Genomic DNA, 27335 nt, shown 5'->3' on the forward strand with positions numbered 1-27335 from the left:
TGAGCCTAGGAGGTTGAAGCTGCAGTGAGCCATGATTGCACCACTGCTCTTCAGCCTGGGTGACAGAGTGAGACCTTGTCTCAAAAATAAAAAAAAAAAGAGCAAGGCAGGAAAGGAAGATTGAGGGAGGGACTATGGGAGGTTATGCCTGCCCCATTGCAAGGACCCCAAAGGCTTTGCAGCCAGAAGCCAGAATTCCTGGGCAGAGATAGGGTCCATTTAGTGCCAATCACAGCATTTTAAATCTGGGAAGAAGCTTAAAGCCTATCAAACCGAAGAAGTTTCTTGAATGCCAGTAAAGAGAGTAAACCACTGTTTTTTACTCTCTATAATTTATTTTTTAATCTTATCTCTACTGAACACAGCACAAAAAGACATTTGTCGGGGTTAATTCCTGGGCCTTCTGAAGCTCGAGGCACACGCAGGCGAGTATTACTGGTCCTAAAAATAAATCAGCTGGGAGGGGCTTAGCTCCCAGCGGGGTCCCAGCAAGTCCTGTGCCCTCCCCACCCCTCCCAGCAAGCATCCTGAGGGACCCCCTGTACAGCTCCTCACCAGGGCACTGCCCTCTTTTCCTATCCTGTAGGGAGTAAGTGGGGCCACCAAGTCCTGCTTCCTGCTAGAACTGCAGGGGTGTCAGTGGAGGTTCTGTGCTCCGTGCCCTCTTAGCAGGCAACCCCCAGTCAAGGCACACATCAATGATGGATTCCAGTGAAGGAAATCCTAACTGGGCCTTCATCTCTACCCGAGGCCTCCAGCCAGCCCCTAAACCCTGAACTCGAGGACAGAAAGCCTCCCCTTGTAGAGCAGTGTTTCATTCCTCAGGCCCCAGGGAAATTCCCAGGACTCTTACAATTTTCCAACAACAAGCTCGTTTGTCAAACTGTTACAAAAACTCAGATAAGAGTTAGGTATGGTGGCTCATGCCTGTAATCCCAGCACTTTGGGAAGCTCAGGCGAGGGGATCAGTTGAGCCCAGGAGTTTGAGACCAGCCTGGGCAACATGGCGAAAACCTGTCTCCACAACAAAATACAAAAATTAGCCAGGTGTGGTGGTGCACACCTGTAGTCCCAGCCACTAGGGAGGCTGAGGTGGGAGGATTGCTTGAGCCCCAGAAGTCAAGGCTTCAGTAAGTTATGATTGCACCGCTGTACTCCAGTTTGGGTGACAGAGTGAGACCCTGTCTCAAAAAAAAAAAAAGAAAAGCAAAGGAAAAGAAAAAACACTGAGATAAAGAAGCTACCAGAAAAAAAATCAAAACAAAACAAAAAACAATTTAAAAAAAAAGCTAACCAGGAGTCACAGCCCTTTTACCTTCCACTGCCCCTTAAGCTAATAAAGGCCTCTCCAACCTTCCTTTCCCATTTATTTTTTTTCCACAGAACTCCCTCATCGAGGACTGAACATTCATTGAAGGCCCAGATTTGCAGTGAGCAGGACAAACCAAGTATTGTGCTGGGTGGAAGGAGGGGCGGCTGCCGTTCAGCCCACAGGACTCCTGTGAGGACACCACGTGTCCATAGTTGTTGAACCATCTTGCAAACTCATCGCCTGTTGTTCAGATCTCCCGGCTCAGCTGGTGTCTGAGGAGGAGAAGATTTATGCCTCATAGAGGGCGTGAGCCCAGATGATGCCTCAAGACTCAGGTTCTAGGAGAGAAAGCAGTGCTTCAGGGACTTGGACTGCCCCCGCCCGAAATGCAGTCGCCATCTGCAGGTAAACAGAGCTGGAGCTGGAGCTGGTGCTGCCGGGAAAGAGAGGAGGGCTTCCAGCAGGCTGCGGCTTCCTCAAGGGCTCCCCTGATAGCACCTGGGCTTCCCTGATCCCCCCCGCATTGTCAGACTTAGTATAAGGCCAGGCTTTAGTCCAAGCCTTCTTTCTTTTTTAAATTTATGGCACTCTCAAAACCACCTGGTGTGCACCAAGCCCTCTGCCACTAGACCCTGTGTGAAAACTGTAATGGTAAAATGCTCAAAGCAGGGCAATAAGCAAATTTTGACCCTTCTGCTTTCATTCACATGAAACTGATTTCTCAGTCTATATTAATCTTGGATCACTTTTTTTGTTTTTGAGATGAGGTCGCCCTATGTTGCACAAGCCAGTTTTAAACTCCTGGCTTCAAACGATCCTCCTGCCTTGGCCTTCCAAAGCACTGGAATTACCTGTGTGAGCCACTGAGCCTGACCTCAAAATTGTACATTCAAAACAAGCTGACGTTCTGGGCACAGGAGGCACGTGCCTGTAGTCCCAGCTCCTTGGGAGGCTAAAGCAGGAGGATGGCTTGAGGTCAGGAGTTCGAGGCTTCTATACGCTATGATCACACATGTGAATAGCCACTCTACTCCAGCCTGGCAATAAAGTGCGACCCTGTCTCTAAAAAAATTTTTAAAAACCAAACAAAAACAAAACTGGCAGAAACTTAGTTATTTGGGATTGATTTGCATCAAGTTTAGTGAATTGTTGAGAGGTTAGCAGTGTGTTAGTCCAGGATCTCTGAGAAGCAGTTGCCAAGACAGGATTTGCAGGAAATATATTAGATGTGTCTGTGACAGGAAATGGGGCTGGGAGTGCAGGTGTGATGCTGAGTAAGGGAAGGAGGAAGGAAGGTGTGATGGGTGGCAGTGTTGTCTTAGATTGCAAATGCACTTCTGGGGAAAAATTTGGCAAGCCTGTGGGGGGCTATTCCAGCCAAAGTTACTCTTTAGAGGGGTCCTCGGGCTCCCAAGACCAGCCTGCCTTCACATTCTCAATACAGGGATGCTAAATCATGACTGGATGCAGCCCATGGGCAGCACAGCCTCTGAATGCTGGGAGGGGCCCTCAGCCAATCAGCTCTCTGCTCTGGGCACGGTAGCTTATGCCTGTAATTCCAGCACTTTGGGAGGCTGAGGCAGGTGGATCACCTCAGTCCAGGAATTCAAGAGCAGTCTGGGCAACACAGTGAAACCCCGTTTTGTTTTTTTTTTTTTTTTTGAGACGGAGTCTCGCGCTGTGTCACCCAGGCTGGAGTGCAGTGGCGCGATCTCGGCTCACTGCAAGCTCCGCCTCCCAGGTTCAGGCCATTCTCCTGCCTCAGCCTCCGAGTAGCTGGGACTACAGGCGCCCGCCACCACGCCCGGCTAGTTTTTTGTATTTTTAGTAGAGACGGGGTTTCACCATGTTAGCCAGGATGGTCTCGATCTCCTGACCTCGTGATCCGCCCGCCTCGGCCTCCCAAAGTGCTGGGATTACAGGCTTGAGCCACCGCGCCCGGCCGAAACCCTGTTTCTTAAAAAAAATAAAAATAAAAAGATAGGCCAGGTGTGGTGGCTCACGCCTATAATCCCAGCACTTTGGGAGGCTGAGGCAGGTGGATCATGAGGTCAGGAGTTCAAGACCAGACTGGCCAACATGGTGAAACCTCATGTCTACTAAAAATACAAAAAGTAGCCGGGTGTGGTGCAGGTGCCTATAATCCCAGCTACTCAGGAGGCTGAGGCAGGAGAATCGCTTGAACCCGGGAGGCAGAGGTTGCAGTGAGCCCAGATTGCGCCATTGCACTCCAGCCTGGGCGACAGACCAAGACTGTCTCAAAATAAATAAATAAATTAATTAATTAATTAAAAAATTTAAAAAATAAAATAAAATTAGCCCATATAGTAGTGCATGCCTGTAGTTCCAGTTATTCGGAAGGCTGAGATGGGAGGACTGCCTGAACCCAGGAGTTGGAGGCTGCAGTGAACCAAGATTATGCCACTGCACTCCAGCCTGGGCGACAGAGCAAGACTCTATCTCAAAACAAAACAAAAAAAAAATCAGCTGCTGCTCTGAGATTTGAAGCGTGTGTTCTCATGGCTGCCACAGTATAGTCTATAAATTGATCAGGTGCTTTCAGGTCAGCATTCAGTGGCTACTTACCAATTGACTAAGGAAAGCTATTAAAGGTACCTGCCAGCTGATGGCAAGGTGGCAAGTATCCAATATTAAGGATTTTGTCAGAGGTGGAACAGGGGAACTACTGGTTGTTATATTCCTTTTTTTTCTTTTTTTGAGACAGAGTCTTTCTCCGTCGCCCAGGCTAGAGTGCAGTGGCATGATTATAGCTCACTGCAGCCTCGAACTTCCCGGCTCAGGTGATCCTCCCGCCTCGACCTCCCAAAGTGCTGGGTTTACATGTAGGAGCTGACTGTTATATTTCTGACTGCAGTGGAGGAAAATGTCCAGTCTCCCAGAGCTGTCATTGGGAGCAGGCTCAATGTTGACCAGCCTAAGAAATATGGACAAGAAACAACAACCATCAGAAACCCACATGGGGCTGGGAGCAGTGGCTCATGCCTGTAATCCCAACACTTTGGGAGGCCAAGGTGGGTGGATGACTTGAGGTCAGGAGTTTGAGATCAGCCTGGCCAACATGGTGAAACCCCATCTCTACTAAAAATACAAAAATTAGGCCAGGCATGGTGGCTCACACCTGTAATCCAATGCTTTGGGAGGCCAAGGCAGGCAGATCACCTGAGGTCAGGAGTTCAAGACCAGCCTGCCCACCATGGCGAAACTCCATCTCTACTAAAAATACACAAAAAAATTAGTCGGGTGTGATGGTGGGCACCTGTAATCCCAGCTACCTGGGAGGCTGAGGCAGGAGAATCGCTTGAACCCAGGGGACAGACATTGCCATGAGCTAAGATGGCGCCTCTGCACTCCAGCCTGGGCGACAGAGTGAGACTCCATCTCAAAACAAAAACAAAAACAAACAACAAGAACAACAACAACAACAAAATTAGCCAGGTGTGGTGGCACACACCTGTAATCCCAGCTACTCGTGAGGCTGAGGCAGGAGAATCGCCTGAACTTGGGACACAGAGGTTGTAGTGACTCAAGATCATGCTACTGCACTCCAGCCTGGGCTACAGATTGACACTGTGTCTCAAACAAAACAAAACAAAACAAAATATGGTACATCCATACAATGGAATGTTATTTGGCTATAAAAAGGGATGAAGTACTGATCTATGACACACATGGATGAACCTTGAAAACATTATGCTGAGATGGCTGGGCACGGTGGCTCCGCCTGTAATCCCAGCACTTTGGGAGGCTGAGACGGGCAGATCACAAGGTCAGGAAATCGAGACCATCCTGGCTAACACGGTGAAACCCAGTCTGTACTAAAAATACAAAAAATTAGCCGGGCATGGTGGCAGTCACCTGTAGTTCCAGCTACTCGGGAGGCTGAGCCAGGAGAATGGCGTGAACCTGGGAGGCGGAGCTTGCAGTGAGCTGAGATTGCACTACTGCACTCCAGCCTGGACGAGAGTGTGAGACTCTGTCAAAAAAAAAAAAAAAAAAAGAAAGAAAGAAAAGAAAAGAAAACTATGCTGAGCCAAAGAAGCGAGTTACAAAAGACTGCATGGTGTATGATTTTACTTATATGAAATGTCCAGAATAGGCAAATCTATAGAGACAGAAAGTAGAGTAGTGATTCCCAGGGGCTGGGAGGGTTGGGGGTGATAAATACAGGGGGTGGGGTTTCTTTTTGAGGTGCCGAAAATGTTTTAAGTTGACTGTGGTGATGTTGCACACATCTGTGAAGATACCAATAACCACTGAATTGTACACTTTATTTTTCATTTTATTTTATTTTTTTTGAGACAGAGTCTCACTCTGTCACCCAGGCTGGAGTGCAGTGGCACGATCTCAGCTCACTGCAATCTCCACCTCCTGGGTTCAAGTGATTCTCCTGCCTCAGCCTCCTGAGTAGCTGGGATTACAAGTTTGTGCCACCATGCCTAGCTCATTTTTGTAATTTTAGTAGAGACGGGGTTTCACCATGTTGGCCAGGCTGGTCTTGAACTCCTGACCTTAGGTGATCCACCCACCTCAGCCTCTCAAAGTGCTGGGATTACAGGCTTGAGCGCCTGACCAAAAGTTTTAAACAATTGTTTTAAAAAACAAACCCACCCCAGCCTACCTACCAGAAGCCGTTGCTCAATGGGAGTGAAGTGTGAGGGTAGCTCTGATGAATCTAAGTGGCCGCTGAGCTGCAGAAAAGCACCCGTCTGCTTTTAACCTAGTCCTGACAGAGCTCAGAACCTCCCATGGCAGCTCCAGGGATAGTTCTCAGGATTATGGTTGGGCAAACACATGTGGTTCCTACAAAGCCCAAGGAGAGACATAAAGGAGGGACTAAGGAGAGGCCTCTGTGGAGAAGGCAGGGGCAAAAGCTGGCTGTGAGGTCTGGCCAGCTGCACCACACTGCCCACCAGCACTTCATAGTCTCCTTTACGGAAGAAGTGACTGGGAGTCCGGGCTCCTAGGTCTCATTTCTGATTTTTTTTTTTTTTTTTTTTTTGAGATAAGGTCTCACTGTGTCTTGTGGGTGCGCGTGCAGTGGCGTGATCATGACTCACTGCAGCCTGAGCTCAAACTCTTGAGCTCAATCCTCCCGTCTCAGCCTCCCAAATAGCTGAGACTACAAACATGTGCCATCACGCCCAGCTAATTTTTTTTTTTTTAGACGGAGTCTTGCTCTGTAACACCCAGGCTAGAATGCAGTGGCACGATCTCGGCTCACTGCAACCTCTGCCTCCTGGGTTCAAGGGATTCTCCTGCCTCAGCCTCCCAGGTAGCTGGGATTACAGGCACCCACCATAACGCTCGGCTAATTTTTTAAATTTTTTAGTAGACACGGGCTTTCACCATGTTGTTCAGGCTGCTCTCGAACTCCTGACCTCAGGTGATCCGCCCGCCTTGGCCTCCCAAAGTGCTTGGATTACAGGCGTGAGCCACCGTGCCCGGGCTTTTTTTTTTTTTTTTTAAGAAATGGGGTCTCACTGTGTTGGCCAGACTGGTCTCAAGCTCCTAGGTTCAGGGGATCTTCCTGCTTTCACCTCCCAAAGTGCTGGGATCACAGGTGTGAGCCACTGCACCCAGCCCTAGGTCCCATTTCTGATTAGCTATGTTCCCTACAATGCAACTAACTTCCCTGATCCCTGTGTTGGAAACACCTCAGCCACAGGATCTTGGAGAGGTGACAAACTGGGCCTTTGAATACGTGGGCCAGGCAAGTATTCTGACCCTAGCCAGCCTGTGAACTTCCCTCCCCAGAGCCAACATGGTCCTTCATAAAGGAAAACAACCTCTGAGAGTGAATGCTTTGTGCTACCAGTCACTTGAGGGGGAAAAAAAAGTTCATACCCACAGGAAAGACTGTTCCATTGCCATGGCAACAAGTCACCACCATAACCAGTTTTAAGCCACTTAAAGACAATTCATCTCCCTTCAGCTGAACAATTTTCCTTAGTGACCAGACATCTGACAGCCAGCCAATTGGTAACAGCCACACTGGTTGACCAACCAATCCCTAAGTGCTACCTCCCTTGATATGTGCCCACCATTGATCTTCAACCTCCTGGCACCTTATGTATAAGATCAGTGCCCTGCTCCACTCATAGGGATTGCACCTAACAGGCCCAGCTCCACCTGCCTTAAGTAAATACTGTAGTAAATGCAGCTTTTTGGTTCAGATATTGAGAGGTGGTCTTTTCTTAGGCACATTCATATTCTGGAATCTTGCCTTCCTGGGAGTGATTTATTCTCACTTCCTCTGTGGTGTCATGAGCCTCATATACCTGTACGCATCATATGCCTCTATGGTGTCACTGGTGAATGAGAAAAAGGCAAACAAACTCCAGGCATGGTGGCTCATGCCTGTTATCCCAGCACTTTAAGAGGCTGAGGCAGGCAGATTACCTGAGGCCAGGAGTTCAAGACCAGCCTGGCCAACATGGTGAAAACCCATCTCTACCAAAATACAAAAATTAGCTGGGTATGGGGGCAGGCCCCTATAATTCCAGCTACTCCAGAGGCTGAGGCAGGAGAATTGCTTGAGCCTGGGAGGTAGAAGCTGCAGTGAGTTGAAACTGTGCTACTGCACTCCAGCCTGGGCTACAGAGCTAGAGTCTGCCTCAAAAAAAAAAAAAGGCCAACTCTTCTTCTGTACAAGGCAGCAATGAAGACTGAATTTCAGACCCCTCATGTGGGAAACTAAGCAGTCCATAGACTTCACAACTGTACACGACAACCCTGCTCACCCCTCATAACCGCTAGCCTTCATGTGCCATTCTCCCTCCTCGATACCTTCTCCAGTCTGTCCTTCCCTCTTTGCCCTCACTGCCACATTCTTAGTTTCAGCCCTTATGGTTTCTTGCCTGTACTGGTGCAGCAGTCTCTAACGCATCAGTGACTCATGTCTTGCCGGCATCTAGAGCAAACACGTCATTTTTTACTTGCCCGTGTGCCTTTGTAGCTGCTATTGCCTTGCCTGGCCTGAACAGCCACCCTCAGCTTCCTGGTCAATTCTAGTTCATGCTGCAGCACTCAGCTCCAACATCACCTCACCCAAAAATTGGCCCTGACTCACCTCTTAGACATGACTATAGTCTGCTAGGCTCTGGGCTCCCATAGCTCCTGGCCATACCTGGATGATGGCACTGATTGCCACGGGGATTGTTTACTGCCACCCCAACCAGCCTGTGAACTCTAGATGTGAGAACTAGGCTTCTTTCATTGCTTGATAACCAAATGGTTATAAAGAACAGGAATTGGGAGAGGAGTAAATTACAGTTATAACTCCCCACTTAATGCTATTGGGAATCTTTCCCTAGCTTTGGTTTCCCCATTTTTAAATGTGGATAATAGGCCGGGTGCAGTGGCTCATGACTGTAATCCCAGCACTTTGGGAGGCGAAGGCAGGAGGATCACTTGAGGCCAGGAGTTAGAGACCAGGCTGGATAACAGTGAGACCCTGCCTTTTTTTTTTTTTTTTTTGGAGATGGAGTCTCACTCTGTCACCCAGGCTGGACTGCAGTGGCACAATCTTGGCTCACTGCAACCTCTGCCACCCGGTTTCAAGCAATTCTCCTGCCTCAGCCTCCCAAGTAGCTGGGATTACAGGTGCCTGCCACTGCGCCCAGCTAATTTTTGTATTTTCAGCAGAGACAGGGTTTCACCATCTTGGCCAGGCTGGTTTTGAACTCCTGACCTTGTGATCCACCTGCCTCGGCCTCCCAAAATGCTGGGATTACAGGCATGAGCCATTGTGCCTGGTCGACCCTGTCTCTCATTAAAAAAAAAAAAGAAAGAAAGAAAAAAAAAATAGGCCAGGCGTGGTGGCTCACCCCTATAATCCCAGCACTTTGTGGGGCTGAGGCAGGCAGACTGCCTGAGGTCAGGAGTTTGAGACCAGTCTGACCAACATGGTGAAACCCCATCTCAACTAAAAATACAAAAAAAATTAGCCAGACGTGGTGGTGTGTGCCTGTAATCGCAGCTACACAGGAGGCTGTGAGGCAGGGGAATTGCTTGAACCAGGGAGGTGGAGGTTTCAGTGAGCCGAAATGGTGCCACTGCACTCCAGCCTGGACAACAGAGCGAGATCCATCTCAAAAATAAATAAAAAGTAATGATAACAAAATAAAATGTGCATAATAATGGCACCTACCCTACAGAGTGGCTGCGAGGACGCAGTAGGATCACACATGTAAAGTGCCCAGGTGGATAGAGGCTAACAAATGATAGTTCTTATTACCACAGAGAGCGTCTGACACAAAGGAGACATCCATTAAATTCTATTTTCCTCTCCTCTTCTCTACCACAATGCCCAATTTACTTAGCAGGATGGTATAGTGGTTGGATAAATGATGGACCAATATTTCTGTTATTTTCCCTGATTGCAGCCTTCAGAAATTATTGTCCAGGCAAGGTGGCTCACACCTGTAATCCCAACACTTTGGGAGGCTGAGGCAGGAGGATTGCTTGAGTCCAGAATATTGAAACCAGTCTGGGCAACATAAGGAGACTTTGTCTCTACAAAAAATTTAAAAATTAGCTGGGCTTGGCCTGGCACAGTGGCTCACGCTTGTAATCTCAGCACTTTGGGAAGTCAAGGCGGGTGGATCACGAAGTCAGGAGCTGGAGACCATCCTGGCTAACACAGTGAAACCCCATCTCTATTAAAAATACAAAAAAAAATAGCCGGGCATGGTGGCGGGCGCCTGTAGTCCCAGCTACTTGGGAGGCTGAGGCAGGAGAATGGCGTGAACTCGGGAGGCAGAGCTTGCAGTGAGCCGAGATCGCGCCCCTGCACTCCAGCCTGGGCGAGAGAGCGAGACTCCGTCTAAAAAAAAAAAAAAATTAGCTGGGCATGGTGGTATACGCCTGTAGTTCCAGCTACTTGGGAGGCTAAAGTGGGAGGATCGCTTGAGCTTAGGAGGTCAAGGCTCCAGTGAACCGTGATGGCATTCCAGCCTGCATGACTATGGCATTCCAGCCTGGTTGACAGACATAAAAGATACACCTCGGACGGCCCCTCTTAGACACCCTAAGAGCTTTATCTGAACCTCTCTTGTGCCCCTTGCTGAGCTCTGCATAAATCATGTGTTCACTTGGCAAGCAGAGGTATTGAGCCACACACTGTGGTAGGCTCTGCTGGCACCAGAGTAGACCAGACATGGTTCCTGTAATCAGGGGTTTCACAGTCAGATGGTCAGATGGGGGAGGCAGAGAAGCAAAATGCAATTCTATTAATTGAGCATCAGTGAACAATAAAGTTACCAGGGGCTTTAGAGAGCTCTGGGTACAACATCTTCAATTTATAAATAAGAAAACCGAAGAGTTTTGTGCTTGTCTTTTCACCACTCCCCTGTAGGTTTCTCTCTTTCTTTTTTTTTTTTTTCAGAGACAGAGTATCTTGCTGTCGCCCAGACTGGAGTGCAGTGGCACAGTGCGATCTTGACTCACTGCAACCTCCACCTCCCAGGTTCAAGCAATTCTCATGCCTCAGCCTCCCAAGTAGCTGGGATTACAGGCATGTGCCACCATGCCCAGCTAATTATCCCCTGTAGGTTTCTTAAGGCAGAGCAAGAGGCTTTTTATTTCTTTTATTATTATTATTTTTTTTTTTTTTTGAGACAGAGTTTTGCTCTGTCACCCAGGCTGGAGTTCAGTGGCACAATCTCGGCTCATTACGATCTCTGCCTCCCGGGTTCAAGTGATTCTCCTGCCTCAGCCTCCCGTGTAGCTGGGATTACAGGCATGCGCCACCATGCCCAGCTAATTTTTGTATTTTTAGTAGGGACGGGGTTTCACCATGTTGGCCAGGCTGGTCTCGAACTCCTGACCTCAGGTAATCTACCCACCTCAGCCTCCCAAAATGCTGGGATTACAGGCGTGAGTCACCGCACATGGCCAAGAGTCTTTTTAGATGGAGTTTCACTCTTGTTGCCCAGGCTGGAGTGCAATGGCGTGATCTCAGCTTACTACAACCTCAGCCTCCTGGGTTCAAGTGATTCTCCTGCCTCAGCCTCCCAAGTAGCTGGGACTACAGGCATGTGCCACTGTGCGTAGCTTATTTGGTATTTTTAGTAGAGATGGGGTTTCACCGTGTTGGTCAGGCTGGTCTTGAACTCCTGACCTTATGTGATCCATCGACTTCGGCCTCCCAAAGTGCTGTAATTACAGGTGTGAGCCACTGTGCCTGGCCATAAGCTTCTTTAAATACTTTCATATGTGTGCTTAGCATAGTACCTTGCACATAATAGGTGCTCAAGAAATAACTTTTGAGTATGTAATTCAGTTAAATTGATCATAACCAGTCCTCCTAACACCCAGCTGAGATCCAGAGGCTGCTAGTTGCCTCCCCAGTATCAATTCTATCCTTTTTTTTTTTTTTTTTTTTGAGATGGAGTTTCACTGTTGTTGCCCAGGCTGGAGTGCAATGGTGCCATCTCAGCTCACTGCAACTTCCACCTCCCGGGTTCAAGCAATTCTCCTGTCTCAGCCTCCCGAGTAGCTGGGATTACAGGCACATGCCACCACACCCAGCTAATTTTTGTATTTTTAGTAGAGACGGGGTTTCATCATATTGGTCAGGCTGGTCTGGAACTCCTGACCTCACGTGATCCGCCCACCTCAGGCTCCCAAAGTGCTGGGATTACAGGCGTGAGCCACCGTGCCAGGCCAATTCTTCCCTCTCTCAATAGGCACAGGGGGTGAGCTGCAACTTACCCAACTAAAAGACTAAATTTCCCAGTCCCTTCTGCAGCTAAATTTGGCCAAATTACTAAATTCTAGTCAATCAGGTATAAGTGGAACTGACTTGGCTGGAAGGTGCACCTTTTGGCTCTTCCTCCCTTCCTTCCTATACTAGGCCTCCACCTGGATCGTGAATATGACAGTTGGAGCTCCTGCAGCCTATCTGGGGAGCACAAGGTGACAGTGAAAATGGAAGTGATACACTATGGAGGTTGAAGCAGAAAAAGAGAGGGATCCTGGGATCCTGAAGATTCTGTGGAGCTGCCGTAGCAGCCTGGACTGCCCATTGCCTCCTGATTTCCATTTCTTGAATATGAGAGAATTAACCATTGCCTGTTTAAGCCACTGTAGCGTCTCTTATAGCAGCTGAACACAATTCCTTGCTGATATAGAGGCCCTGAGAAGAACGAAGAATTTGAAGTGGTAAATGGGGAACAGTTTAATTTTGGGGTAAGTGGAGAGAGAGCAGTCCTCCCCATTAAGCAGAGTCCCCTGCCGTGCCCAGATTCCAGTCTTCCTCAGCCTAGGAGGAGACATGCTTCCTCTCCAGCACACCAGGCTCTTTCCCCAAGAGTTACTCTAGAAAGCAAACTCTTTTTTGCTTTTGGATTTTTTTTTTTTTTTTTTTTTTGAGACAGGTTCTCACTCTGTCACCCAGGCTGGAGTGCAGGGGTGCAATCATGGCTCACTGCAGCCTTGACCTCCTGCACCTCAGCCTCCCGAGTAGCTGGGACTATAGGTGCACATCACCATGCCTGGCTAATTTTTGTATTTTTTGTAGAGTTGGGGTTTCTCCGTGATGCACAGGCTGGTCTTGAACTTCTGGGCTCAAGCGATCCTCCCACTTTGGCCTCCCGAAGTGTTGGGATTACAGGCGGGAGCTACCACACCCAGCATCAAATGGAATTGTAATGCCCCAGGAGCTGAGGGATGCTAGACCCCTGCAGCAGTGCTGTGCCAGGCACTGGGCTAAGGATTTCACATGCATTATCTCATTTTAGTCTCATAACAGCAACCCCATTTTCAGATGAGGAGACTGGCTCACAGAGCTCAGCCGCCTGCCCTGGGTCATACAGCTGGGATGTGGCTCCAAACCCAGTCTTCCTAAGTCCAAAGCCCGGGCTTTAACACAGCTCCAGCAGTTAGGAAAACCATCCGGAGCAGCTGCAACCACAACGGGTTGGTCAAAATGCCCTGAGCTTGAGCCCCAGGTTAAACACCCAGACCATCTGCTTCCTCTTTGAGGCAAGAGGCTAAGCCTCAATTTCCCTTTCCTCCTGACCAGTGTCATAACAGCTTATAACTTGCTGACCTAAAACTGGCCTTACTGCTCCCCATGGCCTCAGAACTTTGGGTGTGGCAGCTCTGTTCCCTCTACAGGAGCCTTGCAGAGCAGTGCAGACCAGGTATGGTGGCTCACACCTATAATCCCAGCACTTTGGGAGGGCAAGGCGGGCGGATCACCTGAGGTCAGGAGTTCGAGACCAGCCTGACTAACATGGAGAAACCCTGTCTCTACTAAAAATACAACATTGGCCAGGCTTGGTGGCACATGCCTATAATCCCAGCTACTTGGGGAAGTCTGAGGCAGGAGAATCGCTTGAACCCGGGAAGCAGAGGTTGTGGTGAGCTGAGATCGCACCATTGTACTCCAGCCTGGGCAACAAGAGCGAAACTCCATCTCAAAACAAGAAAACTAAAAAACAAGAGCAGTGCTATGGGGGGAGGGGGCTCACCCTGGGCTAAGCGTTGGATCTCCTGGCTTCTGCTTACTATGTGACCTTGGGGGTGTCACTGAAGCCCATCTGTGAAATGAGGACACCAGCTGTGTCCTCCTCACTTAGAGAATTAATGAAAAGGAGGCCGGGCGCGGTGGCTCAAGCCTGTAATCCCAGCACTTTGGGAGGCCAGAGGCCAGGCGGATCATGAGTCAGGAGATCAGAGACCATCACAAGCTAACATGGGTAAGAAACCCAGTCCTCTACTAAAAAATACAAAACTAGCCAGGCGAGTGGCGAAGCCTGTAGTCCCAGCTACTTGGGAGGGCTGAGAGGCAGAGGGAATGGCATAAACCTGGGAGGTGGGAGCACAGTGAGCTGAGATCCCGGCCTCTACCCACTCCAGCCCCAGGCGACAGAGCAAGACTCCGTCTCAAAACCCCGGTAGCGGTGGCTCAAGCCTGTATCCCAACACTTTAGGGAGGCAGAGACAAGGTGGATCCGAGGAATTAAGGAGATCCGAGACCATCCTGGCTAGCTCACAGGTGAAACCAAGTCTCTACTAAAAAAATACAAAAACTTGAAGGCCTTGATTGGCGGAGGCGCCTGTAGTCAACTTCTCCGGGAGGCTGAGGCAGGAAGATAAAGCGTGAGCCAGGAGGCCCAGACTTGCAGTGAAACCGAAGATCGCCCACTGCACTCCAGCCTGGAAGGCCGAGACTCCGTCCTAAAAGAAAGAAAGGTATTTTGGAACTGAGGGAAGAGTTTTTGTTTTGTTTTGTTTTTGTTTTATTTTGAGGCGAGTCTGGCTCTGTCGCCAGAGCTAGGTGCAGTGGCCCGAATCTCAGCTCACTGCAAGCTCCACCTCCCGAGGAGTTTCGCCGATGCCTCCATCCAGCTGAAGTTCCTGAAGCGCTTTCCTGCAAAACCTGGTGTTGGTAAGAACAAGGGTTTCACCCGTGCTTCGGGGGTCAGGTCTGCGACCTCGTGATCGCCCATCTCCGCCTCCCAAAAGTGCTTTTGATTCAGCAGCTCCATTTCCAACTTGAAGATTTTTTGGATGATAATAATAAAAAGCTGCATTTAGGGCGGGCAGCGGTGGCTCAAGCCTGTAATCCCAGCACTTTGGGAGGCCCGACAGGGAGGCGAGATCCGCAGTCAGGAGATGAGACCATCCTGTGAACACAGTGAAACCCGTCTCTACTAAAAAATACAAAACTAGCCAGGCTGAGGTGGGCCCAGGCGCCTGTGGTCTTCGGAGGGCTGAGGGCAGGAGGAGATAAGTAAGAAGCCAGGGAGATAAAGGCTTGCAGTGAGCTGAGATCCTGGCCACTGCACTCCAGCCTGGAGCGACAGAGCCGAGAGACCCGTCTCAAAAAAATGCTTCGCATTGCATGCTCACCAGCGTATACCAGGTAACCGCGGCTCAGCGCACTAAATTCATTATCTTATTTGAAAAGTTCCATAAACCGTATGGGTAAGGCATTCTTTTTGATACCAGTCTCGGCTGTGTACAAAGATTACAGTGGCGCGATCTCAGCTCGCCAGCTCCACCTCAGGTTCCGCCGCCATTCTCCTGCCTCCACAGCCTCAATGTAAGGACCGGCGCTCGCCACCGGCAATTTTGGTATTTTAGTAAGAGCAGGGTTTCCACTATCAGCCAGGATGGTCTGTTTCTCGTATCCTGCCTCGACCCAAAGGGGCTAGGATGAAACTGCTCCCACAGCCTCCGGCCCTCTGGGTAGGCATTCTTATCTGCATTTTACAGATGTGGAAAACTGAGACTCGGGGAAGAGTAAAGTGAGTTGTTCAAGGTCACAGAGCAAGTGGTGGTACCTGAATTCCAACCCAGAGAGTCTAACTGCAGGACCTATCCTACAGATGTGAGTGGTCCTTATTAGCCATATGTGGAGTGGCTGATCATGGACACAGCTAGAGCCTCTGGGTGGGAGTTGCTGCTAGAATTCAGGGGTGGAGAGGTGAGCCTTGGGGTGCGGGGGTGGAAGAGATTGTGCTCAGGCCATTTGGATGCCTATTGTTCCCTCTTCTGATAGAGCACGACTCCTGAAGGAGGCTCAGAGCAGACACCTCAGGATGGACGGCCAGCAGGTGGCCTAGGGCCCTCAGATGCCCATACCAGGCTGGCGATGTAGCCAGGGGCTGTATTCAGTTACGACACACTCAGTTTGGAGGCCAGCGGGTTTCTGTAGCCCAGGAAAAGGATGGGAATTCTGCCACTACCCTTGGCCTCTGCATCTCCCCATCTGATTTGCAAAATCCCAGCCTACTAGTTGGTGTTGCAGGCTCTCTATAGGGTTTTAGCCCTAACAGGTTGTTGGTAGCACTCCCTCTGGTGGCAAAGATGCACCACTGACCCCTCTGTAAAGCACAGTACTACACATTTACAGTAATTTGACACATATACACAGTTTCTTTTATTTTTATTTATTTATTATTTATTTTTTTGAGACAGAGTCCCACTCTGTTGCCCAGGCTGGAGTGCAGTGGCATGATTTCGGCTCACTGCAACCTCTGCCTCCCAGGTTCAAGCGATTCTCCTGCCTCAGCCTCCCAAGTAGTTGGGATTACAGGCGTGCACCACAACACCTGGTTAATTTTTGTATTTTTAGTAGAGACGGGATTTCACCATGTTGGCCAGGCTGGTCTCGAACTACTGACCTCAGGTGATCCACCCGCCTTGGCCTTCCAAAGTGCTGGGATTACAGGTGTAAGCCACCGTGCACAGCCACAAATACATAATTTCACACTGAATCCTCACAGCAGCCCAGTGAGTTCAGAATTATTATCACAACTTTCAGCCAGGCACAGTGGTTCACACCTGTAATCCCAGCACTTTGGGAAGCCAAGGTGGGTGGATCACTTGAGGTCAGGAGTTTGAGACCAGCCTGGCCAACATGGTGAAACCCCATCTCTACTAAAATTACAAATAGTCAGCTGAGTGTGGTGGCATGTGCCTGTAATTGCAGCTACTTGGGAGCCTGAGGCAGGAGAATTGCTTGAAGCCAGGAGTTGGAGGTTGCAGTGAGCCAAGATCGCACCACTGCACTCCAGCCTGGGCAATAGAGTGAGACTCCATTTCAGAAAAAAAAAAAAGGAATTATTATCATAACTTTAAATAATATGACACATTAGAATGTGTAAAAAAAAAATGTATAAATAAATAAATAAAGGGGAAAAAAAGAACAGGAATCAGAGACTCAGAGAGGTTAAATCCCTTGCTTGGTTTATAGTTGAAGTATGTCCTGTCTTGAACCCAGCACTTTACCTGCCTTCTTTCAGCAATTATCCCAAGTCTAGACCTCTGGTCGTGAGCACAGCTTGCTTATAACAGTTTCCACACTCTGCTTCCTTTTCCTCCCCCAGCCACCAGTTCCCTTTTCTCAGCCTTCCCACTGAGGTCTCAGCCTGTGTCCCAGGCACAGGGCCCCACTGGAGGGTGATAATGTCTCCAGAGGCTTGGAGGAGCTGAGGCCCAGAGTCTGAGCTGACTTCAGTCTTCTCTGCAGCGACACTTTCTCACGTCAACACACTTTATGCTCTCTCTGCTCTAGGTGTGAGGACCACTTTTTGTTGTTGTTTTTTGAGACAGTCTCACTCTGTCACCCAGGCTAGAGTGCAGTGGCACAATCTCGAGTCACTGCAACCTCCGCCTCCCAAATTCAAGCGATCCTCCCACCTCAGCCTCTGAGCAACTGGGACTACAGGTGCCTGCTATCATGCCTGGTTAATTGTCCTATTTTTTGTAGAGATGGGGTTTCACCATGTTACCCAGGCTGGTCTTGAACTCCTGGGCTCAAGTTATCTGCCCGCCTCAGCCTCCCAAAGTCCTGGCGTTACAGGCGTGAGCCACTGCCCCTGGCCCATTTTGTATTTTCAGTAAGTCCATAAAGTGTAATATACATATAAGCAGGGCATGGTGACTCACACCTATAATCCCAACACTTTGGGAGGCCAAGGCGAGCAGATCACTTGAAGCCAGGAGATCGAGATTTGTCTGGGCAACATAGCAAGGCTCTGTCTCTTAAAAAAAAATTAGCTCGGTGTGGTGGATATGTGTCTGTAGCCCCAGCTATTTGGGAGGCTGAAGCAGGAGGATGGCTTGAATTCAGGAGTTTAAGGTTATAGTGAGCCATGATCATGCCACTGGACTCCAGCCTGGGTGACAGAGTGAGGCCCTATCTTTAAAAAAAAAAAAAAAATTAGCCAGGCATGTTAATGCATGCCTGTGGTCCCAGCTACTCGGGAGGCAGAAGTGGGAGGATTGCTTGGGCCTGGAGGTCAAGGCTGCAGTGAGCCATGATTGTGCCACTGTATTTCAGCCTGAGTGACAGAGGAAGACTGTGTCTCAAAATAAATACATAATTAAATAATAAATAAATGGGATTATAACTATGTACTCTTTTGTGTCTGGAGTCTTTTACTCAACCTAGGTCATGCATGATGTTATATGTAGCAGTAGTTCCTTCTCATTGCTATACAGAGTCAAATGCTATAGTATTCCATTATATATCAATATGTCACAATTTATCCATTCTGCTCTGTCTGCCTGTTTTATCTATCTGTCTGTCTGTCTGTCTATCTATCTATCTATCTATCTATCTATCTATCTATCTATCTATATTTTAGACACAGAGTCTCACTGTGTTGCCCAGGCTGGAGTGTAGTGGCATGATTATAGCTCACTCTAACCTTGAATTCCTGGGCTCAAGTGATCCTCCTTAGTTTCCCAAGTACAGGTACATGCCACCACATGTTGATAATTTTTAATTTTATTTTTTTAGAGATGGGGTCTCACTATTTTGCCCAGATTGGTCTTGAACTGTTGGCCTGAAGCAATCCTCCTGCCTCAGCCTCCCAAAGCACTAGGATTATAGGTGTGAACCACTGCATCCAGCCTCATTCTACTGTTGATGGACATTTTATTATTTCCATTGTGAACATCCTCCTATATCTCTTTTTTGCATACAAGTAAACATCTCTGTTGAGTAAATACGCAGGAATGTATTGCTGGGTTATGGAGCAGGCCTGTATTTAGTTTTACTAGATACTATCACACAGTTTTCCAAAATGGTTGTATCACTTTATACTCCAACGGCAGCATATTTGCCAGTTTCTCCACATCCTTACCAACATTAGTATTGCTAGTCTTTTTAATTTTAGCCATTCCGGTGGGTGTGTAGTGGCATTTCACTGTGATTTTAATTTGTATTTCCATGTTGATAATGAAACTGAGTATCTTTTCTGTTCTGGTCTGTTTTTTTACTTTTTTTTTTCTTGAGACAAAGTGTCATTGTGTCACCCAGGCTGGAGTGCAGTGGTGCTATTATAGCTTACTACAAATCTCAAACTCCTGGGCTAAAGAGATTCTCCTGTCTCAGCTTCCCAGGTAGCTGGGACCATGGGCGCACGCCACTGCACCCCGCTATTTTGCTTAGTTTTTGAGGAGACAGGTCTTGCTGCGTTGGCCAGGCTGGTCTCCAACTCCTGGGCTCAAGTGATCCTCCTGCCTCAGCCTCCTAAAGTGCTGGTATTACAGGCGTGAGCTACCATGCCTGGCCTGTTTTTCATATATTTCTTGGCCATTTGGATATTCATTTTTGTGAAGTGCCTGTTCATGTCTTTTTTCTTTTTTGTACAATACACCATGATGTTCAGCTGTTCATGTCTTTTGCCCATTCTTCTTTTTTTTTTCTTTTTTTTTTTGAGACATAGTCTCACTGTGGCGCCCAGGCTAGAGTGCAGTGGCACGATCTCAGCTCACTGTAACCTCCACCTCCTGGGTTCAAGTAATTCTCCTGCCTCAGCCTCACAGGTAGCTGGGACTACAGGCACCCACCACCACGCCCAGCTTAATTTTTTTTTTTTTTTTTGTATTTAGTAGAGATGGGGTTTCACTGTGTTGGCCAGGTCTTGAACTCCTGACCTCGTGATCCATTTTTTTTTTTAAATTTTGTTTCTTTTCTGAGACAGGGTCTCACTCTGTCACCCAGACTGGGGTACAGTGGTGCAATCACGGCTCACTACAGCCTCGACCTTCTCTGGGCTCCCACCTCAGCCTCCTGAGTTGCTGGACTATACAGACTCACACCACCATGCTCAGCTAATTTTTGTATGTTTTGTAGAGACTGGGGTCTCATGATGTTGCTCAGGCTGGTCTTGAACTCCTGGGCTAGAGCAATCCTCCCTCCCCTCTACTCCCTGCCCCCGGGCCTCCCACAGTGTTGGAATTACAGGCCAGGCATGAGCCACTGCACCCACCTGTCCCTTTTGCCCATTCTTTTTATTGGATTGTCTGCCTTGTTCTTACTGATTGGTAGGAATTCTTTATATATTGTAGATATACTTTGTTAGTTATATATATCTTCTTCCAAAGAATGCTGCTAAAGGTTTAGAATAAAGCTGCTGGGCAAGAGGGAAGAGAAATGTGTCTTTTGTAAGGTTTGGGATCTGGTTGAAGGATTTTAAGGAGGGCCTCAGGGAGTGGGGATAAACTGGACTGGTTGCTGGTTCTGAGGTGGAATTAGAACTGGGAATTGGCTAGGTGCCGGGTGTGGTGGCTCATGCCTGTAATCCCAACACTTTGGGAGGTGGGCAGATCACCTGAGGTAAGGAGTTCGAGACCAGCCTGGCCAACATGGTGAAACTCTGTCTCTACTGAAAATACAACAACAACAACAAAATCAGCCGGGCGTGGTGGTGCATGCTTATAATTCCAGCTACTTGGGAGGCTGAGGCAGAAGAATCACTTGAACCTGAAAGGTGGAGGTTGCAGTGAGCCGAGATCGCATCACTGCACTCCAGCCTGGGCGCCAGAGCAAGACTCCATCTCCACACAAAAGAAAAAAAGAGAGAGAGAGAACTGGAGATTAACTAGGGATGGAATGCTGTCATAAGGCAAGGGTGGCAGCAACCGAGTATCTCCAGTAACAAATGAAAATAGCAAAGCTTGTCTAGAAGACACTGACTGCTTTTTTCTCTTTTCAGGTCAAGCTAATTTTCACCCTTTCAAGTCTCCATAAGTTTTGACTTTTTCTTTTTTCTTTCTTTTTTTCTTTTTTTGAGACAGAGTTTCGCTCTTGTTGCCCAGGCTGGAGTGCAATGGCGTGATCTCGGCTCACCACAACTTCTGCCTCCCAGGTTCAAGCGATTCTCCTGCCTCAGTCTCCTGAGTAGCTGGGATTACAGGCATGTGCGACCATGCCCAACTTATTTTGTATATTTAGTAGAGACAGGGTTTCTCCATGTTGGTCAAACTGGTCTCGAACATCCTGACCTCAGGTGATCCGCCTGCCTCGGCCTCCCAGAGTGTTGGGATTACATATATACTTTTATATGAGAGTATATGACTTTCATATAAATGTTTCTAGGCTTAATTTTGAAAATAGATTTTCAAAAACAACTTTTTGTTGTTAACTGCAAAAGAATTCCAGTTTTTTGTTTGCTTTGTTTTGTTTTTTTGAGACAGTCTTACTCTGTTGTCCAGGCTGGAGTGCCAAGGTGCAACTCCTGACCTCAAATGATCCACCCGCCTCAGCCTCCCAGAGTGCTGGGATTACAGGCATGAGCCGCCACGCCCTGCCACGCCCTTCCACGTCCGGCCACACTCCAGTTTTATAAGGCTCACTCCTGTGGCCCTGAAACCTGGTCCTGGCTGGAGTAAGAACCCCATAGAACCCTTAGCAACCTAACTTCCTCCCTAGCAACAGATCTCCTTGGAGCTTCTCCCCATCCGAAGCCAGGAAGGGGCGTAAAACCGGATGTTGACTGTTTTACCATAGTAATGCACACGAATCCGGAAGTGACGCCAGAAGAAGAGGACGTGAAGATTACAGGGTATCCACGTGGGTTCTGAGCGTGTTTCCACGTTCCTGGAAGCCGGTCGTTTAAGCTCAGTGCCGGCCACGGCTTAGTCAACATGGGTCGCTCGGGAAAGTTGCCCTCTGGTGTCTCAGCTAAGTTGAAGCGCTGGAAGAAAGGCCACAGCAGCGACAGCAATCCCGCCATCTGCCGCCACCGCCAGGCCGCCCGCAGCCGCTTCTTCAGCCGGCCGTCAGGTAGCTGGGTTGGGACCCGAGCTCAGCCGGCGGCGGGTTTCCGGGAAGACCTGGGTCCAGATGAGTCTTGGGCCTCTGGGAGAGTCCGGGGCCAGGCATTGGACCTTTCATCTCTTAGGATGTCGGATCTGGAGCCCTCTCTGAAGGGCAGCCCTTCCAATTTAGCAGATACGGAAACTGAGGTCCGCAGTAGGGAAATGTCTTGTGTAAGGTACCGCGGGTGTCAGAGTTGAGACTGATGGCTTGGACCTTGGATAACTCTTTACAGAGCGCTTTCACCTTCATTTATTTTCCAGGCCCTCTGAATGTAGCTCCCAGCCGATTCCCAGTGGCGTTTATGCCACTGCTACAGGCAAGCAGAAACTCTTACATGGAGGATTGCCTTTCTTCTTGGTTTTTCAAGTTTTTAGGCATACAGTGGGTTTATGAGACTGGCTGTGTTCAGAATTCAGCCTCTCGGGTTGGCGATTTGGCCTGAGCTGGTTTGTTTCCCAGGGGTTCTGTTCTCTTGACTAAAAGGAGACTTGGGCCTTATCTTGTGCCTCTGGCTCTCAGGAAGGAGTGACCTGACAGTCGATGCTGTGAAGTTACATAATGAGCTGCAGTCAGGGTCCTTGCGCTTGGGCAAAAGCGAAGTCCCCGAGACGCCCATGGAAGAAGAGACAGAGCTGGCTCTCACCGAGAAGTCCTCGGGCACCTTCCTGAGTGGCCTTTCTGACTGCACAAACGTCACCTTCAGCAAAGTGCAGCGCTTCTGGGAGTCCAACTCGGCTGCCCACAAGGAGGTAGGAGCCAGGGTCAGGAAGGCCATTGGATAGTGAGGAGAGGCCAACTCATGCCTTTTCTTCAGCTCTGGCTGACGGGTTTCCGATGACAACAGCTGGTATTTCTGGATGATGTGTCATCGCTCCTCCCTTTTATGTCCCCTCCTAGGGCAGGTTCCACTTTCTGCTTTTTATAAGAACAACTCCCCTGCTGAAGAAATACTTGAGGGTAGAAATATTTTCCAAACATTTCTCTCCTCAGGTGTATCTAACACAGCACTTCTTACACAGAGTATTTTCAGTAAACATATGTTGAGTAAATAAATGCTGAGTAACAGTTATTAGGAAACGTTTTATCTAGCAAGAACTAAATTTAATTTAATTTAATTCATGTATTTATTTTGAGACAGAGTCTCGCTCTGTTGGCCAGGCTGGAGTGCAGTGGCATGATCTTCACTCACTGCAACCTCCGTCTCCCGGGCTCAAGCAATCCTCCTGCGTCAGCCTCCCGAGTAGCTGCGATTACAGGCATGTGCCACCACGCCTGGCTAATTTTTTCTTTTTTTCTTTTCTTTTTTTTTTTTTTTTTTTAGTAGAAAAGGGGTTTCACCATATTGGCCAGGCTGGTCTGAGCCTCCTAAAGTGCTGGGATTACAGGCATGAGCCACCGTGCCTGGCCTTACTTTTATTATTTTATCTATACTTTAAAGTTATATATATTTTTTGTTACTGAAATAAAAAATGTCAAAATTCTAAATGATATCAAAATGATAGAAGAAGAATAAAATGTGATGGTAGAGCCCCCAACTTGAGTCATTCACAGAGCTCCTGTTAATGGGTCATTGTCTGTCTTCCTGGACCAGCTCTGTCCAATAGTAATCTAAATTCAAGCCACATATGTAATTAATTAAAAAAATTTTAGTAGCCATATTAAAAACTGAAACAGGTAAAATAAAATAACCTTTTTTTTTTTTTTTTTTTTTTTCCCTGGAGACAGAGTTTCGCTCTTGCTGCCCAGTCTAGGGCGCAATGGTGCGATCTCGGCTCACTGCAACCTCCGCCTCCTGGGTTCAGGTGATTCTCCTGCCTCAGCCTCCCGAGTAGCTGGGATTACAGGTGTGAGCCACTGCGTCTGGCCCAAATTAATGTTAATAATGTACTTTATTTAACTCAGTATCTTTAAAATATTATCACTTCAATGTATAATCAATATATTTTACTACAGCATTATTTTTATGATACTAAGTCTTCAAAATCTAGTGTATAATTTACCCATATTCCCCTACTTAGATGCTAAATTTTCATTGGAAATACTTGGTTCGTGTGTATTTAGAGTTCATAACATTTATAGTTGTACAAGTAGATTCGCCTACTATGAATTACTGCGAACCTATTCGCCAGGTTGTTACAAATATATGTTTCCTAGTAAATGGATCAAGTATTTTAAATTATGAGTAGTTAAAATTTAAAAATTAAATTTTCAGGCCAGGCGTAGTGGCTCACACCTGTAATCCTAGCACTTTGGGAGGCCAAGGTGGGCAGATCATTTGAGGTCAAGAGTTTGAGACCAGCCTGGCCAACATGGTGAAAACCCATCTCTACTAAAAAATTAGCCTGGCATGGTGGCATGCGCCTGTAATCCCAGCTACTCAGGAAGCTGAGGCACGAGAATCGCTTGAACCCTGGAGGCGGAGGTTGCAGCAACCCAAGATTGCACCACTGCGCTTCAGCCTGGGTGACAGAGTGAGACTCTGTCTCAAAAAAAAAAAAAGAAAAGGAAAGAAAATATTTTTTACCCAATTTTGTTATTTAGGTTTACCAAAATGTGATTCGTTTCTTTTCTTTTTTTTTGAGACAGAGTCTCACTTGGTCACCCAGGTTGGAGTGCAGTGGCTGATCAGCCTCCCAGCCTCCCAAGTAGCTGGGACTGCAGGGGAGTGCTACCATACCCAGCTAATTTTTGTATTTTTTGTAGAGATGAGGTTTGCCATATTGCCCAGATTGGTCTCAAACTCCGGGGCTCAACAGATCTGCCCACCTCAGCCTCTCAAAGTGCTGGGATTACAGGCATGAGCCACTGTGCCCTGCTTGATTAGTTTATTTTCTATCCACTGTTCTGCAACTTTTTCCCTACTGAACGATATTTATAAGTTAATATATAGTTGTTCTCATTCTTTTTAATAATGCACTATTTAAATGTTTCATTATTTATTATATGATACAGTCGGGTCTCCATATCTGCAGGTTCTGCACCTGCAGATTCAACCAAGCATGGATTGAAAAATCTTTTTAAAATAATAATAATATACCGGGTGAGGTGACTCACACCTGTAGCCCTAGCACTTTGGGAGGCCGAGGCGGGCAGATCACTTGAGGTCAGAAGTTCAAAACCAGCCTGGCCAGCATGGTGCAACCCCATCTCTACTTAAAATACAAAAAATTAGCCTGGCATAGTGGCACATGCCTGTAATCCCAGCTACTCAGGAGTCTGAGGCAGGAGAATCGCTTGAACCTGGGAGGTGGAGGTTGCAGTTAGCGGAGAGTGCGCCACTGCATTCCACCTTGGGCAACAGAGTGAGACTCTGTCTCAAAGCAACAACAACAACAACAACAAAAATACAACTATTTAGATAGCATTTACATTGTGTTAGGTGTTATAAGTAATCTCGAGATGATTTAAAGTATATGGGAGGCCAGACATGGTGGCTCATGCCTGTAATCTCAGCACTTTGAGAGGCTAAGGAGAGCGATTACTTGAGGCCAGGAGTTCAAGACCAGCTTGGTCAGGCCGGGCGCGGTGGCTCAAGCCTGTAATCCCAGCACTTTGGGAGGCCGAGATGGGCGGATCACAAGGTCAGGAGATCGAGACCATCCTGGCTAACACAGTGAAACCCCGTCTCTACTAAAAAATACAAAAAAAAACTAGCCGGGTGAGGTGGCGGGTGCCTGTAGTCCCAGCTACTCGGGAGGCTGAGGCAGGAGAATGGCGTAAACCCGGGAGGTGGAGCTTGCAGTGAGCTGAGATCTGGCCACTGCACTCCAGCCTGGGCGACAGAGCGAGACTCCGTCTCAAAAAAAAAAAAAAAAAGACCAGCTTGGTCAACATAGTGAAACTGCATCTCTACTAAAAATACAGAAATTAGCCTGGTGTGATGGTGCACACCTGTAATCCCAGCTACTTGGGAGGCTGAGGCAGGAGAATCGCTTGAACCCAGAGGCAGAGGCTGCCGTGAGCTGAGATCATGCCACTGCACTCTTGTCTGGGTAACAGAGTGAGACTCTGTCTCAAAAAAAATAAAGTATATGAGAAGATGTATATAGGTTATACACAAATACTGCACCATTTTATATAAGGGACCTGAGCATCCTTGGATTTTGGTATCTTTAGGGGTCCTGGAACCAATCCCCCCCTCGATAACTGCAGTACATTAGAGACAACTACAGTACATTATTAATCTCCTGTTGATGGCTTCTTGACCATTCCAATTTGCTGCTGCCATGAACATCCTTGTACATAAATATTTGCACACTCATCTCATGCAGGTATTTCTACAAGGTTAGTACCTCATGGTGGAATTTTAGCAAGCATTTTCTGAGTCTTCTTATTTGCTGGGCCCCCTGGTATGGACCCAGGCCCTGAATGTTGCCTGTCTTGTCTGTCTCTGGGCTTTAACCAGAGATTAATCTGTGAAGGAGCAAGGAAAGAAGGCTCCCCTGGGGTGGGGTTAGGTCTCAAATAGTCACAGTGCTTTCTCCCTCCTGTGCAGATTTGTGCTGTTTTGGCTGCTGTCACTGAGGTGATTCGCTCCCAGGGAGGGAAGGAGACAGAGACTGAGTACTTCGCTGCTCTGGTGAGTGGGTGCCGCTGGAGGGTGAGTGTTCAGAGCAGCAGGTTATGCAAGATTTAGTGAGAAGACGAGTGCCCCTGGCATGTGGGGGTAGAGGACAGCCTTGACCAGATGAAAGTGCTGCATTTATTCTCAGGTGGCTTAGGAAGGCTGGTGGTATTTGCTACATTTCTATTTTCTCTTTCTTTTCTTTCTTTTTTTTTTTTTTTTTTTTTTTTTAAGAGACCTGGTCTCACTATGTTGTCCAGGCTGGTTTCAAATTCCTGGGCTCAAACCGTCTTGTCATCTTGCCCTGGCCTCCCAAAGTGTTGGGATTACAGGCATGAGCCACTGCAACTGATTACTTAGTACTTTTTTTTTTGAGACGGAGTCTCGCACTGTCCCCCAGGCTGGAGTACAATGGCATGATTTCGACTTATTGCAACCTCTGCCTCCTGGGTTCATGTGATTCTCCTGCCTCAGCCTCCCAAGTAGCTGGAATTACAGGTGCACACCACCACACCCAGCTAATTTTTTGTATTTTTTTAGTAGAGAAGGGGTTTTACTATGTTGGCCAGACTTGTCTGGAACTCCTGACCTCATGATCTGCCTGCCTCAGCCTCTCAAAGTGCTGGGATTATAGGCGTGAGCCGCCAGGCCTGGCGTACTTTTTTTTTTTGAAACAGTCTCACTCTGTTGCCCAAGTTGGACTACAGTGGCACAATCCCAGTTCACTGCAACCTCTGTCTTATGGTATCAAGTGATTCTCATGCCTCAGCCTCCTGAGGACCTGGGATTACAGGTGTATGCCACCACACCTGGCTGATTTTTGTATTTTTAGTAGAGATGGGTTTTGACCCTGTTGGCCCGGCTAGTCT

General features: G+C 47.9%; 1 protein-coding gene across 5 annotated transcripts in view; it reads left to right on the forward strand.

The window, feature by feature from the left end:
• The first annotated feature begins 1370 nt into the window (after window positions 1-1370).
• The window catches only part of RRP12 (ribosomal RNA processing 12 homolog), a 64715-nt gene continuing 38750 nt past the window's right edge, over window positions 1371-27335 (forward strand). For 2 of the 5 annotated variants that reach the window (XM_017944172.3, XM_021943548.2), the window contains exons 1-3: window positions 21336-21866; window positions 22422-22651; window positions 26398-26481. In XM_017944172.3, the coding sequence (XP_017799661.2) occupies window positions 21728-21866; window positions 22422-22651; window positions 26398-26481 (453 nt within the window). In that variant the 5' untranslated portion in view covers window positions 21336-21727. Of the gene's footprint in view, window positions 1718-21335; window positions 21867-22421; window positions 22652-26018; window positions 26187-26397; window positions 26482-27335 lie in introns of those variants that run through there. The other 3 variants (XM_009215086.4, XM_021943549.2, XM_021943547.2) reach the window with 3 other exon arrangements.

Source organism: Papio anubis, chromosome 11 (genome assembly GCF_008728515.1).
Source record: "Papio anubis isolate 15944 chromosome 11, Panubis1.0, whole genome shotgun sequence".
Lineage (NCBI taxonomy): Eukaryota > Metazoa > Chordata > Mammalia > Primates > Cercopithecidae > Papio > Papio anubis.